General features: G+C 42.3%; 1 protein-coding gene across 1 annotated transcript; it reads right to left on the reverse strand.

The window, feature by feature from the left end:
• Window positions 1-1,487: 1,487 nt before the first annotated feature.
• On the reverse strand, window positions 1,488-2,432 carry LOC120981551 (olfactory receptor 5V1-like). Its single transcript, XM_040411087.1, has one exon. It carries the CDS (start codon window positions 2,430-2,432, stop codon window positions 1,488-1,490), a length of 945 nt encoding a protein of 314 aa, XP_040267021.1.
• Window positions 2,433-13,948: the final 11,516 nt, after the last annotated feature.

The following is a 13,948-nucleotide window of genomic DNA, read 5'->3' on the forward strand; positions in this document are numbered from 1 at the left end:
GCTCAGCTTTATTCCGTTCCATTGTCTTTCTCCCCTTATTTTCTGATTATATGCTCAAATTACTTATATACTATATAGTACTATTGTGTCTTCTTTGATGACTCACCTGTATCCAGGCATCGTCTCACACGCTATTTTGATTTACCTATCTGTGTCAGATCTGCATATTTCGTTTGAATGTCTCTTCATCACGAATTGCATTTGTATGCCTCAGATTCTTATTTTATGTTTTACACTTTCAGCGATCTATTGATAAAGGTCTCATATGACCGAACCGTCTTGAAACATCGCAGCTCTCCATATGACTCACGGCGCAACACTATTTCAATTAAAAACGGAGCAATTAACACCCGACCGGGGCAGTATTTTGTAATTTTACCAGAAGAATCATTTACTTGCTTATTATTCAAATGTTGCTGGCACCTACTTCACAGTTTGAAGTGTATGATTCATAATAAATCCACCTGGCATATCTAAATCCTCAAGAGTGTGCGTGGTTTTCTCTATAAATATTGCGGACAAGAATAGGCATTGCTATAATGGGCCTCCTGTTCCATTCCACAAATTGCGGAAGGTACACGGGCGGCATCCGTGTTTTGCGTATCCGCAATTTGCGGACCGCAAAGCGCAGCATGATCATGTGAATGAGCCCTTAGTCTGATCAGACCCTCAGAATCTATCAGACTTAGATGCATGGCAATCTTGGATACTTTTGTAAGTCATCCAATTGCCATGCTAACGTCAGGCCACTGCCATCGCAGCACAGTTGCCCAATGGGGGAAAGAAGGAGTCCTTTCCCTCAGTTAACCCCATGGATGCCACTGGTGGATAATGACTGACATCTAAGGGGTTAAACAGCTGGAATCAGTCTCCAGAAGTGAGATCAGAGCATAAAACCAGTATTTTATCACTGCCACGCTAAGATTGGTTAGTCTTCACAGGCTAACCAATCATAGTGATCACCAACTGGTCCCTTGCTGGCTTCTCCCATATCTCTGCTCTCTTGGTGAGAGCAGAGACTCCATGGCTGTGATATTTTCCCAAACATGTCCCAATATTGTATTGAATTAGGTTCACGAGAAACTGGAGTCCTTGACCAAATTCACATATATGTAGGGTGTACAGACTCTATGGTACAGGTATCAGAGTTTGAAAACCTAGGCTCTAAACTACTGTTGCTCAGAACTTAAGCAATCAGAGGATCTTCTGGTGCTCCAATTGGTCAGTCAACCTGTAACCCACAGTAGACTTGAATGGAAAGAGTTCAGTTTTTGCCTTGAGTTCATAGCTGTGTAGAGAAGCTGGTGTCATGGGTACCCAAATTTTTAAGGTGGAACCCTGAAAGTTGGGGCCTCCATCTAGCTGACCTTTATGGCACATATGGTGCCATTGATTAAGACTCTGTACAGTGAAGTTAGCACATCTACAAAACATAAACATCATTGTGTCTATAATAGTCCACTTGCTTACATAAATGGTCCCATAAACTACATACTTCTGGAGTACAATATTGAGCTAATAGTCTTTTTGGTGGTTTCAGTGAAGTCTTTATTCCTTACACTGTAGATGATGGGATTCAACATTGGAGTCACTACTGTATAAAGGATTGAGACGACTCTATCCCGATTTGGGGAGTATATTGATCGTGGGCGCAAATACATAAACATAATGGTTCCATAGTAGAGGGACACAGCTACAAGGTGGGATGAACAAGTAGAGAAAGCTTTTTGTCTTCCTTTCGAGCAGTGGATGTTTAGTATAGCAGAAATTATATGAACATAAGATAGCAATGTTAATAGGAATGAACAAAGGGCGATAAGTCCACCAGAGATATATACAGCAATTTCATTGAACCACGTATCTGTACATGAAAGCCGGAAAAGTGGTGGCATCTCACAGAAAAAGTGGTTTACATGGTTGGACTTGCAATAAGGCAACTGAAAAGTGAAGACTGCGTGGATCACAGAGTTCAAAAAGCTGACACTCCATGATCCAGAAGCCATAGACAGGCAAAGTTTTTTGTCTACAATAGCATTATACTGCAAAGGCTTGCATACTGCAATATATCGATCATAGGCCATGACAGCCAATATTAAACATTCTGTAGCTCCTAGAGCCAAATGGAAATACATTTGTGTTGCACATCCCAAAAAGGAAATTAACCGATCATGGGATATAGTGTTTGCAAGAATTTTTGGGACAATGGTGGTGGAGAAGCAAATATCAATGAATGCAAGGTTGCTGAGGAAGAAGTACATAGGTGTCTGGAGACGGGAATTAAGTTTTACCACAATGATCAGTAGAAGATTACCAATCAATGTTGCTGTATACATCAGAAAGAACAACAGGAAGTACGGCAGCCGTAGTTCAGGAGCATTGGAAACTCCTAAAAGAATGAAGGTTCTCACCATTGTTTGGTTTACGTTCTCCATATTGTTTCCTGTAAAAGTCACCTTTGAAAAAGAGTGACTCTTGCCAATGAGGGTACTGCAAGTTTTTTGCAGCTTAACCACCGTATAATCAAATTTTCTGCAACTTCTCAATGTACTTTGTGTTTCAACACCTCATCATCTGGGCATTAAATGGTAAAATGCATTGCTTGCCCATAAATACTTTTAATAAACAATTGTGATGGCAGTTCAGAAGGGCATCCAAAATAATTGAGAGAAAGGATGAATAAAAGGAGTTGTCTATGAAAGGCATTGAGAGGTTCCTCCTCTTGATGTAGAATGTAGAACTGTACAGTAAAAGTGGTTTCTGCTTTGGCGGGCTCAAGCTATCCATGCAGTAAAAGGATGCCCATTCATTTGAACTAACACTTTGTAATACTACATTTGACTAGGAAAGGACTCACTGTCAAAATCAGCTTTAAGCCTGGAGTGCTAAGACAGCGGCCGCTGCTTGAAAGGGGTTGGCTCTGATGAGATGACCTCTTAAAGATACTAAAAAGTTGATCAATCCCTTGATTGGTGGACAGTCTAATTAACAATACAGTTATATGTCTTATGATCCTTCATACTCAGGACTGTAACTATACCACGGAGGCTTCAGCTAGATCTTGGGCAAAAAATGTCACCATCAGCACAGAAGGAGCTCTCCTGTAACAGCATTGATACTATAAATCTATCTGTCCGAGGATGGTCCGATGTTCTGGGTGCTTTTCTTGAACACACAACTTATCAGTAGTGGTAGGAGATGGTTCCAGGAATTTAATATGGTATTTGGAGAACTTTTTTCCTCTAATGAAAACATGGGCAATGACCTAATTGGGTTTGTTTACCTTTCCCTAGATCAGCACTATAGGGGGCTTCAACCACATTTGGGGCAAAAAGTGTCACACCATCAACATAGATGGGTTTCTCCACTGTAAGAACAGAGATACTCAGGAGTTATCTGTCCCAGGATGATTGGATGTTGAAGAGAAAGTTGGAGACGGTTCATTGCTCAAGGAATTTATTATGATATTTGGCGGACCTGATGAAATTGACAATGATGACTTGGATCAGTACTGTGGGATGAAAGTAGAAGGTGATGGGCTTGAGCATATAGTTAATATTATCAAAGTATGTTATTAAAAACTGAAAGTTGCTTCAGAAATTCCTATAACATATGGCATAAAGACATGATGGAAGGTAATCTCCAGAGCTTCTGGAGGAACCGGCTGGTCCGTGCATTCTAATCGCATTGCCATTTACTGATGATTACATGGAAGAAAATCTAACACTGACTGTTTTATGACTTCCAAGGAGAGATAATATATTTACCAAACATAATTCCAAAACTAAACATCATATTATTTTGGCATTGTTTGTACTAAATGGATGGTTCATGTGAACTACAACTATCCAACGTCTTAAATACAGTTTAGGTATATTGAAATTTAAAGGGAACCTGTCATCAACTTTGTGCTGCCCATACTAACAGCAGAATAAAGTAGAGACAGGTGAGTTGATTTCAGGGGTCTGTCATTTAAAAGTTAAAAGTAAGTGGTTGCTGAGAACCAACATTGCAGACCGGACCTGGAAAAGAGTCCCGGCCACCTGAGAAGAGTCCTGGTTATTCATGACTTCCTGCTCTCCCGCCCACCTGCTGATGTCTGACAGTCTTCTACCTAGTTTTCTCTCTTTCTCTCTAGGAGAGAACTGCCAATCATCAGCAGATGGGTGAGAGAGCAGGAGATTATGAATAACTAGGACTCTTCTCAGGTAGATTTGACCCTTTTCCAGGCCCAGGCTGCAATGATGATGATGCTGGTTCTCAGCAACCACTGACTTTTAGCTCATGAGTGACACACCGCTGAGATCAGCATTTCTGTTACTAGTTTAGGTCAGGTTTATGACAGGTTCCCTTTAATGTCACTGCAACTCGCCTAAATGTTGACCAGTGCAGGCTGGTTGAGTCATTCCACCAATGTCCCAGAATGTAGACTTATCAAGAAGAAGTTCTATCAGGCTTCCTGGGAACATTGCAAGAGTGAGATAAGGCTGAATTCAAGAAGAAGACTGGTCCACTTTAGCAGTTGAAATGGCTAATCATTGCTAAGGACTTTAATAGCTTAAGTCCCATTCTCCAGTTGGCCATTGTTCTGGAATTTCATAAAGATGTCAGTGGGAACATTAAAGGGGTTGTACAAGTTATTTTTTCCCTGGTGCAAACCTTAGGAAGGCTATTAAAGCAATAGAAAAAAGTCCACCACTCCGTCCTCTCTGCCTGACTGCAGCTTTGACATAATGTTGTGGCTGCAGCCATGATTAGACAGTATACCTCACTTGACTGTTGCAGTCAATTACTGACCTCAGCACTCTCCTCTTGTACACCGCAGAGGCCAATGATTGTCTGCAGTGGTTGTATGTGATATACAGACACATGAAGCCAATACATTAGGTCCCAAACTCCAGCTCGGCATAAGAGGACAGAGTAGAGGAGTTGGATGAGCATTGCTATTTTTTGGAAGTGAGAACATAGTACCAAAGAAAAGTATACGCCCCACTATACAGTACCTCTGTATGGCTCCCATTTTACACAGAGGTGATGTGCTCCACTGGATTCTATAATATGGCAGTAACCTGCTATAGAAGAATGGACAAGCTCCATAATGTGGTGCTGTGGACATACTTAGCAACATTATAGTTGGTAAATCCTAGGGACAGTCCCTGAAAATTCAGGACTGTTGGTAATGGGGGCGACATACTTGGGTCAGGGTTGCCAAACAGAGTTTTTCTTTTTTCTGGACAATTTATCCCAAAATCACGGACAGTCAACATTTTTTACGGACAAATTGAAAAACCATAATGAGTGATAAAGATTATAAGTAATACATGCCTATAGTTCAATATACTGATAAGAACTCACCACCAGCATTTACTGTGATGATAGTAATTACTAGAGATGAGCGAATCGAAGTGGAATTCGATCCGAATTTCAAGAAAAATTTGATTTGCACCAAATCCAAATTTACTCACGCTTCGTGGTAACGGATCACATTTTTTCCTAGAATGGCTGCTGCACGTGTGAGGACATGGAGCAAGGAACTCTGGGAAGGTGGAATCACCCACAATGCCATGAATGCGGCCAATCAGCAGCCACCCAGCCCTGTGGTGTTACAACCCTATAAATAGCGGCAGCCATCTTGGATTATGCCATTTACCAGTGTACTTAGTGCAGGGAGAGACGGCAGCAGGCACTAGGGACAGTGATAGGAAAGACTTCATTGTGCTAAAAAAAAAATATTTACAAGTTCAGTGAAAAATTATTCAAGCTGTAGGGAAAGGATAGGGAGGAATCATTCCACAGCATTTATGTTGAAAAGGGTTCAGTATCTGAGGTGACAGCCTGGATAATAGGAACAATCCTATTACACCTTGCTGCACTGACTGCGGATCCAAATTGCCATTATACAGCTCTGTAATTCCAGCAAACCGTTCTTGTTATTGGGGTGTAAGTGCTGTTTGATACAGCCATTAACAGGGGTTATTACAAGGAAATATTTCCACGTCTTATTTGCCCTTGTGCGGTGCAGTTATATGTTCTAAAGCATTTTTTGGCTTGTGATAGTCGGGAAAAAAGGGCTTATTAGCCGTTGTGTGAAGAAGTGCGAAAATGACAGCCCTTTTTTAGCGTGTATTAGTGGCAAAAGTAAAATATATTTGCCGTTCTACTTGTATAATAGAACAGGTTCTGTAGACATCTATGTGGAATCAGCTGACGACGGTGTACAAGGAGTGTGCTTCTTCTTGGCGCTAACATCGACCTGTAAGGCTGAGTTGATACTTGAGTTATTTGGTCAGTTTTGGCCCCGTGACTGCCCAAATAAGTGAAGTGTGCAGTGATTCTAAGAGCGACCCCTGTCATCTGCATGTCATACGGACTCACAGTATTATTTCACTGTCACAGCAGACTCCCTATGCGTGTTACTGCAAGGCACAGTGTTCTACACCACTATACAGGCACAGTGTTCTACACCGCTATACAGGCACAGTGTTTTACACCTCTATACAGACACAGTGTTCTACACCACTATACAGGCACAGTGTTCTACACCACTATACAGGCACAGTGTTCTACACCACTATACAGGCACAGTGTTCTACATCACTATACAGGCACAGTGTTCTACACCACTATACAGGCACAGTGTTCTACACCACTATACAGACACAGTGTTCTACACCGCTATACAGGCACAGTGTTCTACACCTCTATACAGGCACAGTGTTCTACACCACTATACAGACACAGTGTTCTACACCACTATACAGGCACAGTGTTCTACACCACTATACAGGCACAGTGTTCTACACCACTATACAGGCACAGTGTTCTACACCACTATACAGGCACAGTGTTCTACACCACTATACAGGCACAGTGTTCTACACCACTATACAGGCACAGTGTTCTACACCGCTATACAGGCACAGTGTTCTACACCTCTATACAGGCACAGTGTTCTACACCACTATACAGACACAGTGTTCTACACCACTATACAGGCACAGTGTTCTACACCACTATACAGGCACAGTGTTCTACACCACTATACAGGCACAGTGTTCTACACCGCTATACGGGCACAGTGTTCTACACCGCTATACAGGCACAGTGTTCTACACCGCTATACAGGCACAGTGTTCTACACCTCTATGCAGGCACAGTGTTCTACACCGCTATACAGGCACAGTCTTCTACACCGCTATACAGGCACAGTGTTCTACACCACTATACAGGCACAGTGTTCTACACCACTATACAGGCACAGTGTTCTACACCACTATACAGGCACAGTGTTCTACACCGCTATACAGGCACAGTGTTCTACACCGCTATACAGGCACAGTGTTCTACACCGCTATACAGGCACAGTGTTCTACACCGCTATACAGGCACAGTGTTCTACACCTCTATACAGGCACAGTGTTCTACACCGCTATACAGGCACAGTGTTCTACACCGCTATACAGGCACAGTGTTCTACACCGCTATACAGGCACAGTGTTCTACACCGCTATACAGGCACAGTGTTCTACACCGCTATACAGGCACAGTGTTCTACACCGCTATACAGGCACAGTGTTCTACACCGCTATACAGGCACAGTGTTCTACACCGCTATACAGGCACAGTGTTCTACACCGCTATACAGGCACAGTGTTCTACACCTCTATACAGGCACAGTGTTCTACACCGCTATACAGGCACAGTCTTCTACACCGCTATACAGGCACAGTCTTCTACACCGCTATACAGGCACAGTGTTCTACACCGCTATACAGGCACAGTGTTCTACACCGCTATACAGGCACAGTGTTCTACACCGCTATACAGGCACAGTGTTCTACACCGCTATACAGGCACAGTGTTCTACACCGCTATACAGGCACAGTGTTCTACACCGCTATACAGGCACAGTGTTCTACACCGCTATACAGGCACAGTGTTCTACACCGCTATACAGGCACAGTGTTCTACACCGCTATACAGGCACAGTGTTCTACACCGCTATACAGGCACAGTGTTCTACACCGCTATACAGGCACAGTGTTCTACACCGCTATACAGGCACAGTGTTCTACACCGCTATACAGGCACAGTGTTCTACACCTCTATACAGGCACAGTGTTCTACACCGCTATACAGGCACAGTGTTCTACACCTCTATACAGGCACAGTGTTCTACACCGCTATACAGGCACAGTGTTCTACACCGCTATACAGGCACAGTGTTCTACACCGCTATACAGGCACAGTGTTCTACACCGCTATACAGGCACAGTGTTCTACACCGCTATACAGGCACAGTGTTCTACACCGCTATACAGGCACAGTGTTCTACACCACTATACAGGCACAGTGTTCTACACCACTATACAGGCACAGTGTTCTACACCACTATACAGGCACAGTGTTCTACACCACTATACAGGCACAGTGTTCTACACCACTATACAGGCACAGTGTTCTACACCACTATACAGGCACAGTGTTCTACACCACTATACAGGCACAGTGTTCTACACCACTATACAGGCACAGTCTTCTACCCCACTATACAGGCACAGTGTTCTACACCGCTATACAGGCACAGTGTTCTACACCACTATACAGGCACAGTGTTCTACACCACTATACAGGCACAGTGTTCTACACCACTATACAGGCACAGTGTTCTACACCACTATACAGGCACAGTCTTCTACACCACTATACAGGCACAGTCTTCTACACCACTATACAGACAGTGTTCTACACCACTATACAGGCACAGTCTTCTGCACCACTATACAGGCACAGTGTTCTACACCGCTATACAGGCACAGTGTTCTACACCACTATACAGGCACAGTCTTCTACACCACTATACAGGCACAGTCTTCTACACCACTATACAGACAGTGTTCTACACCACTATACAGGCACAGTGTTCTACACCACTATACAGGCACGGTGTTCTACACCACTATACAGGCACAGTGTTCTACACCACTATACAAGCACAGTCTTCTACACCACTATACAGGCACAGTCTTCTACACCACTATACAGACAGTGTTCTACACCACTATACAGACACAGTGTTCTACACCACTATACAGGCACAGTGTTCTACACCACTATACAGGCACAGTGTTCTACACCACTATACAGGCACAGTGTTCTACACCACTATACAGGCACAGTGTTCTACACCACTATACAGGCACAGTGTTCTTCACCACTATACAGGCGCAGTCTTCTACACCACTATATAGACACAGTGTTCTACACCACTATACAGGCACAGTGTTCTACCCCACTATAAAGGCTCTCTGCAGGCAGGAAATAGCCATTGTTTAACGCGATTTGCCGCGAATAATCTCGGATCGAAGCAAATTTTTTCAAACAATTTGGCGAACCGGCCGAATCGAATTTTTTCAAAATTTTGCTCATCTCTAGTAATCACCACCAAAATAATCTAGTCAGTAACCACCAGTGTCAAAGAAAAAATCATGGACGCATCTAATTTTTTTCTCGGACACTCGAAAAAAAGTCACCTATTTATATGGACTGTCGAGAAATTTCTGGATGGTTGGCAAACCTAACTAGGGTATATGGAATGCCTATGGCTTTGTAGTATGGAACAGTAGGTCCACTGCATGTACTCAGCTCTATCCAGCTACTTATGTCTATTAAGTCAACTGAACATAAAAAAAATTCAAATGCCAATTGAATATTAAATAATAATTTTGAAGAATAAAAACAGGTGTGTGCACAGCCCTATAGAAATGAAAAGGTTTGTGCACATTCCATGAGAAAGCTAAATATGGTTATGAGCCCTTACTATGAAATAAGATGGTGCTATATAAATCCATAAAACAATAATAATAATAATAATATTATTATTATTTTTAATAACAACAATACAAAAATAGTTTCGATAATTTATATTCAGTCCTATCAGAAACAAAAGGAGAATAGCTCACTAATTACTAATATAGTAAACTTTTAAATGAAACCCAATTTTTTAAACTAGATTTTTTTCTTTTTTACTCAAAATACACTAAAAGTCATAACTGAGACCTTAACGTACTGTGTTCTCTAAATTTCGAAGTTTCATTCAGTCAAACAATTATTAGGACTATGTTATCTGTAAATCCTCTTTAGGCATATGGTGAGCCACATTATAGGATCTCTGCTGAGGCGAGCTTAATGGATTCCCAGTTCAGTTGCAGTATCGGTTGTTGACGTAGAAGTAGAATGATGTGATCAGCTCCTGTAGATTGGAGCAAACATGAAGTGTGCAGTGTTCAGCCTTAAATATTATCACATTTGTATCCTGATTGCTCCCAGAAGAAGAACATTTTCAAAATGGTCCCTACACAATTACGACAATAATGTCCCACAGCTATACATTATTCTTTATTGGCTTTTTCTTAAAAATAAGCAGCAGCATTATTTATTAGACACACTTTACTTATTTCATAGATAGAATAAACAAGAACAACATACGCTATCTCCATTAGCAAATAAAAGTTTGCTCTAGAAGAAACTTAAAAAACTATTTCTTTAACTTCAGTTATGGGAAAAATAATCATTTTAGTTTATTAGTTTCTATATTAATTAAAATATTAATTTGGATTGATAATTTGTGTATTTCTATAATGCTTTAGGCATGCACATTTTTTACACTTTTTTTTTAAAAGTAGAGTAAACAATAAATAACAGGATGCTAAATACTTGAAGAGGACAATATCAACTCTTGAAGACTAAAGCCTCATTCTCATGTCAGTGATTCATGTACATGTGTCATACATGGTCACCAGGGACAGAACATGTACAAAATTTACATTAATGTGTGTATTCAGACATCAGTGGTTTTCCATGGACCGTGGGTCCATGTTGACTCATGCATATTATTGTCTATGGGTCAAAGAAACCACAGACAAAACACCCGTTTTTGGTTTATGCTTTTATGTGCTCTGGAAATTGATTTTCAGCCTAGCAGTGTCAGTGAAACATGGTTGACACACAGATGGCAAAAAATGGACACATGGACCAAACACAATCTTTCATGGACATCTTTACGGATGAACCACTGACCATCTTGTCATGGATGTCATCATGGACAGGAGCGTGAAAGAGGGTTAACTCTGCTTTGCCTATGAAATGACATGTGGTCTCTATGAACATGTTGCCCACTTCTTCCTTTCTCTGACTGTTATGTCTGATTATTGGACTCTCCAACTTCATCAATGCCATGGCACATCACTCAGCACCACAACCCTCCCCCTACATCAGTATCAGGCCCTGTGCAAAGCTAATAATGAACTTTTTATCATGCAAACTGGCAGCAAGGAATTCTGTTTCAGATAGGGTTGCTGCCTTGTACAGCAGCCCACTGAACTTGAGTAACAACAGGGGAAAAACAGTAAAAATGATGAAAAGGGACAATACAATGGGTGAAAAGGTTGGGTTACAGCGACAGGAACAAAAGCAAATACGTAAAAAAACACAAAATTAGAGGGAATAAAGTTCTTCTTCCTAGGTTTAACCAGTTCAGTCCTAACCTTCCTCTAAGAATGACCTATTGGTCATAAACTTGCCAATATTACCACCTCCCAACCCTATCAGACTAGTTGTTTCACATTAGTCTCCTAAAAGGGCCTCGTTATCTGCAGAGAAACTTCTGTAGACAAGACTTGCCCCTTATTGGACTGGGCATAAGGAGAGTCTATATGTAGCCTGGAGACAAGGCTTGACCACAATATCAATGAAAAAATTGGATCTAGAACCAGGGTAGATTCCAATTAAAATCCAAGCTTTATTTATTACACTCCTAAATTCCAACACCCGGTCCAAGACTCAGTCATCCTGACTTACGGTACATGTTCCTTATTCATCACTTCAGAGTTATATGGTGATGAAGCACTGGAGCCAGTAACTGCATTGATCATGTGCAGTATATGTGTCATGGACATACCGAGACATACAGATGTCCCCGCGACATGAGTGGCAGGAGATCTTTGAGACTGGCAACACGTAGTTTGGTTTGACATGTTTACCTTGTGGATCAATAGGCGTCTGTGTTGTTTCTGGTACTGGCCACACCCTTAACCTCCAGGTGTTGCTATTGTGGTCATTTAACTTTCCCTTTTTATAGTTGTCTCTCCCGCTAGGCTGTGCGGTTTATAGTTTCAGTTGGACCTGTGGATATCTGGTGTTTGGCTCTCGGCTGAGGTCCTGGTGTAGTGTCCCACTACCTAAAGGTGGGCACTACTAAGGGTTATGTTGCTCCCACCTCCTGTGGGAGAATGGTGTTTTGTATTGCATTGTAATGCCATGTTAATTCCTGTGTACCAGGCCTGTTAGGGGTGTAGTTTCTCCTCTCAAGCTGTAGAGGGAGCTAGGGAACCCCCTAGTATATATAGTTAGGCCCAGAAAGGAAAGAGTTAGTGCAGTTTAATCCAGGAGGCTAAGTAGCTCAGTCCATCTTGCCTGAAGTTCCTGAGCCAGACAAGCTCAGAAGTTATTCCAGGAGAATTGTTTGCCTCCTGAACATATAGCACCTTAAAAAGTACAGAGCAGAGCCACTGTATTCCAGCCAAGTAGAAAGCTGAAGGGCAGAAGGATATTTACAGCAAGAGGATTTATAACAGAGGAAGTTTCCCCTACCCAAGGATAAAGCCAGCTATAGGGCATACAGGCCTTGGAGGAAGACAGACAGGATCTGAGGAAAGTACAGCCTGATCTGTAAGTGTTATTCCCTCTGAGTATCTTGCAAAGACTTTGCCTGCCATTTATATGAAGCATGCCTGTTACCAACATTTTACATGTGGCACTAGTGAAACCTGTACATAGTTGGACTGTTCAGTAAAAAGAAGTTCTGGTTCACTGCAACTTTGTGTACCTCAATTATTCCTTCAACAAATCGGTGACCCACCGTTACCGGCACTGGCGTCACAAACTATAAGGGATCTTGCCACAGGCACACTAAACCTACAACACCCAGGGCACCTCACCTACCACCTGGCCTGGTCCCTATACACAGAGGGTGCCCCAGAGGATCCATGTGCCAGCCTCTCCATCACTGCTGTACGCCTGCCCAGGGTATATAAAAACTGTGAGTACCAAGAGCAACCCTCGGTTTGTTAACTACCCCTGTGACCTCACACTCGCTCACCCTGCAGGGCTGCGTACTGCACTGGTGTTGCCATAGCTTCTTTGAAGTTAAGTGTTACCTTTCCCTTTGTATTTTGGCTTTTCTATGTGTTGCATTCCTTGGTTGTTTTGTATTAGGCCTTAGGGAGACTCCTGTTCATTCTTCCTTTTGGAGGAATAGGATGTCTCATTCCTGTCATTAGTACCAGTGTCCTTTAGGGTTAGATAGGACTTTAGGTATTCCTGTGTATGAACTCACCTACCTTTGGGGTCTGTTCATACTGGTAGTCAGTCAGGGATTTGATTAGGATTTTCACTAGGAGGTATCCATCTTCCTTCCCTAGTTCTCAGGCCTTATTTCCTTTTCACTTTCCCTCCTATATTCGGTGTGGGGGTTTCCCTCCCACAATAGAGCGTGACAATATGGGCATGTCAGTCTGGAAAACAAAGCTTGGCTGGGAGGATGGAGTGTCTGGAATGAAGGTGGTTCATGATGAGAAGTATAGCATTTTATTTTAAATTATTCTAACCGATTGACTGCATTAAAAAAAGTTACCATTAGCAGCCTGTGCCCACTGCTGTCCATATCCCCTGGGTGGGCACAGTCACCTCTTCAATCATTCATCTGTTGCTTCTCTGGCAGGTTGGACCCACCAGCGTCTCTCTGATTCCATGCAGAAGATCCAGCCGCCATACTCATCTGGCCATTTCCTGCAGACTAAGTTGTGCATCTTGCCAGAAAATTCCTCTTTCTTCTTCCTATAGAGTGCATGCACTCCCTCCAGGCTCTGTTCCTACTTCACCCCATCCTATG

Source organism: Bufo bufo, chromosome 11 (assembly GCF_905171765.1).
Source record: "Bufo bufo chromosome 11, aBufBuf1.1, whole genome shotgun sequence".
In the NCBI taxonomy this organism is placed as follows: Eukaryota; Metazoa; Chordata; class Amphibia; order Anura; family Bufonidae; genus Bufo; species Bufo bufo.

Coding starts and splice junctions, on each gene's coding strand:
- LOC120981551 (XM_040411087.1), bottom strand. CDS start 2,432: ATGGAGAACGTAAACCAAACAATGGTGAGAACCTTCATTCTTTTAGGA.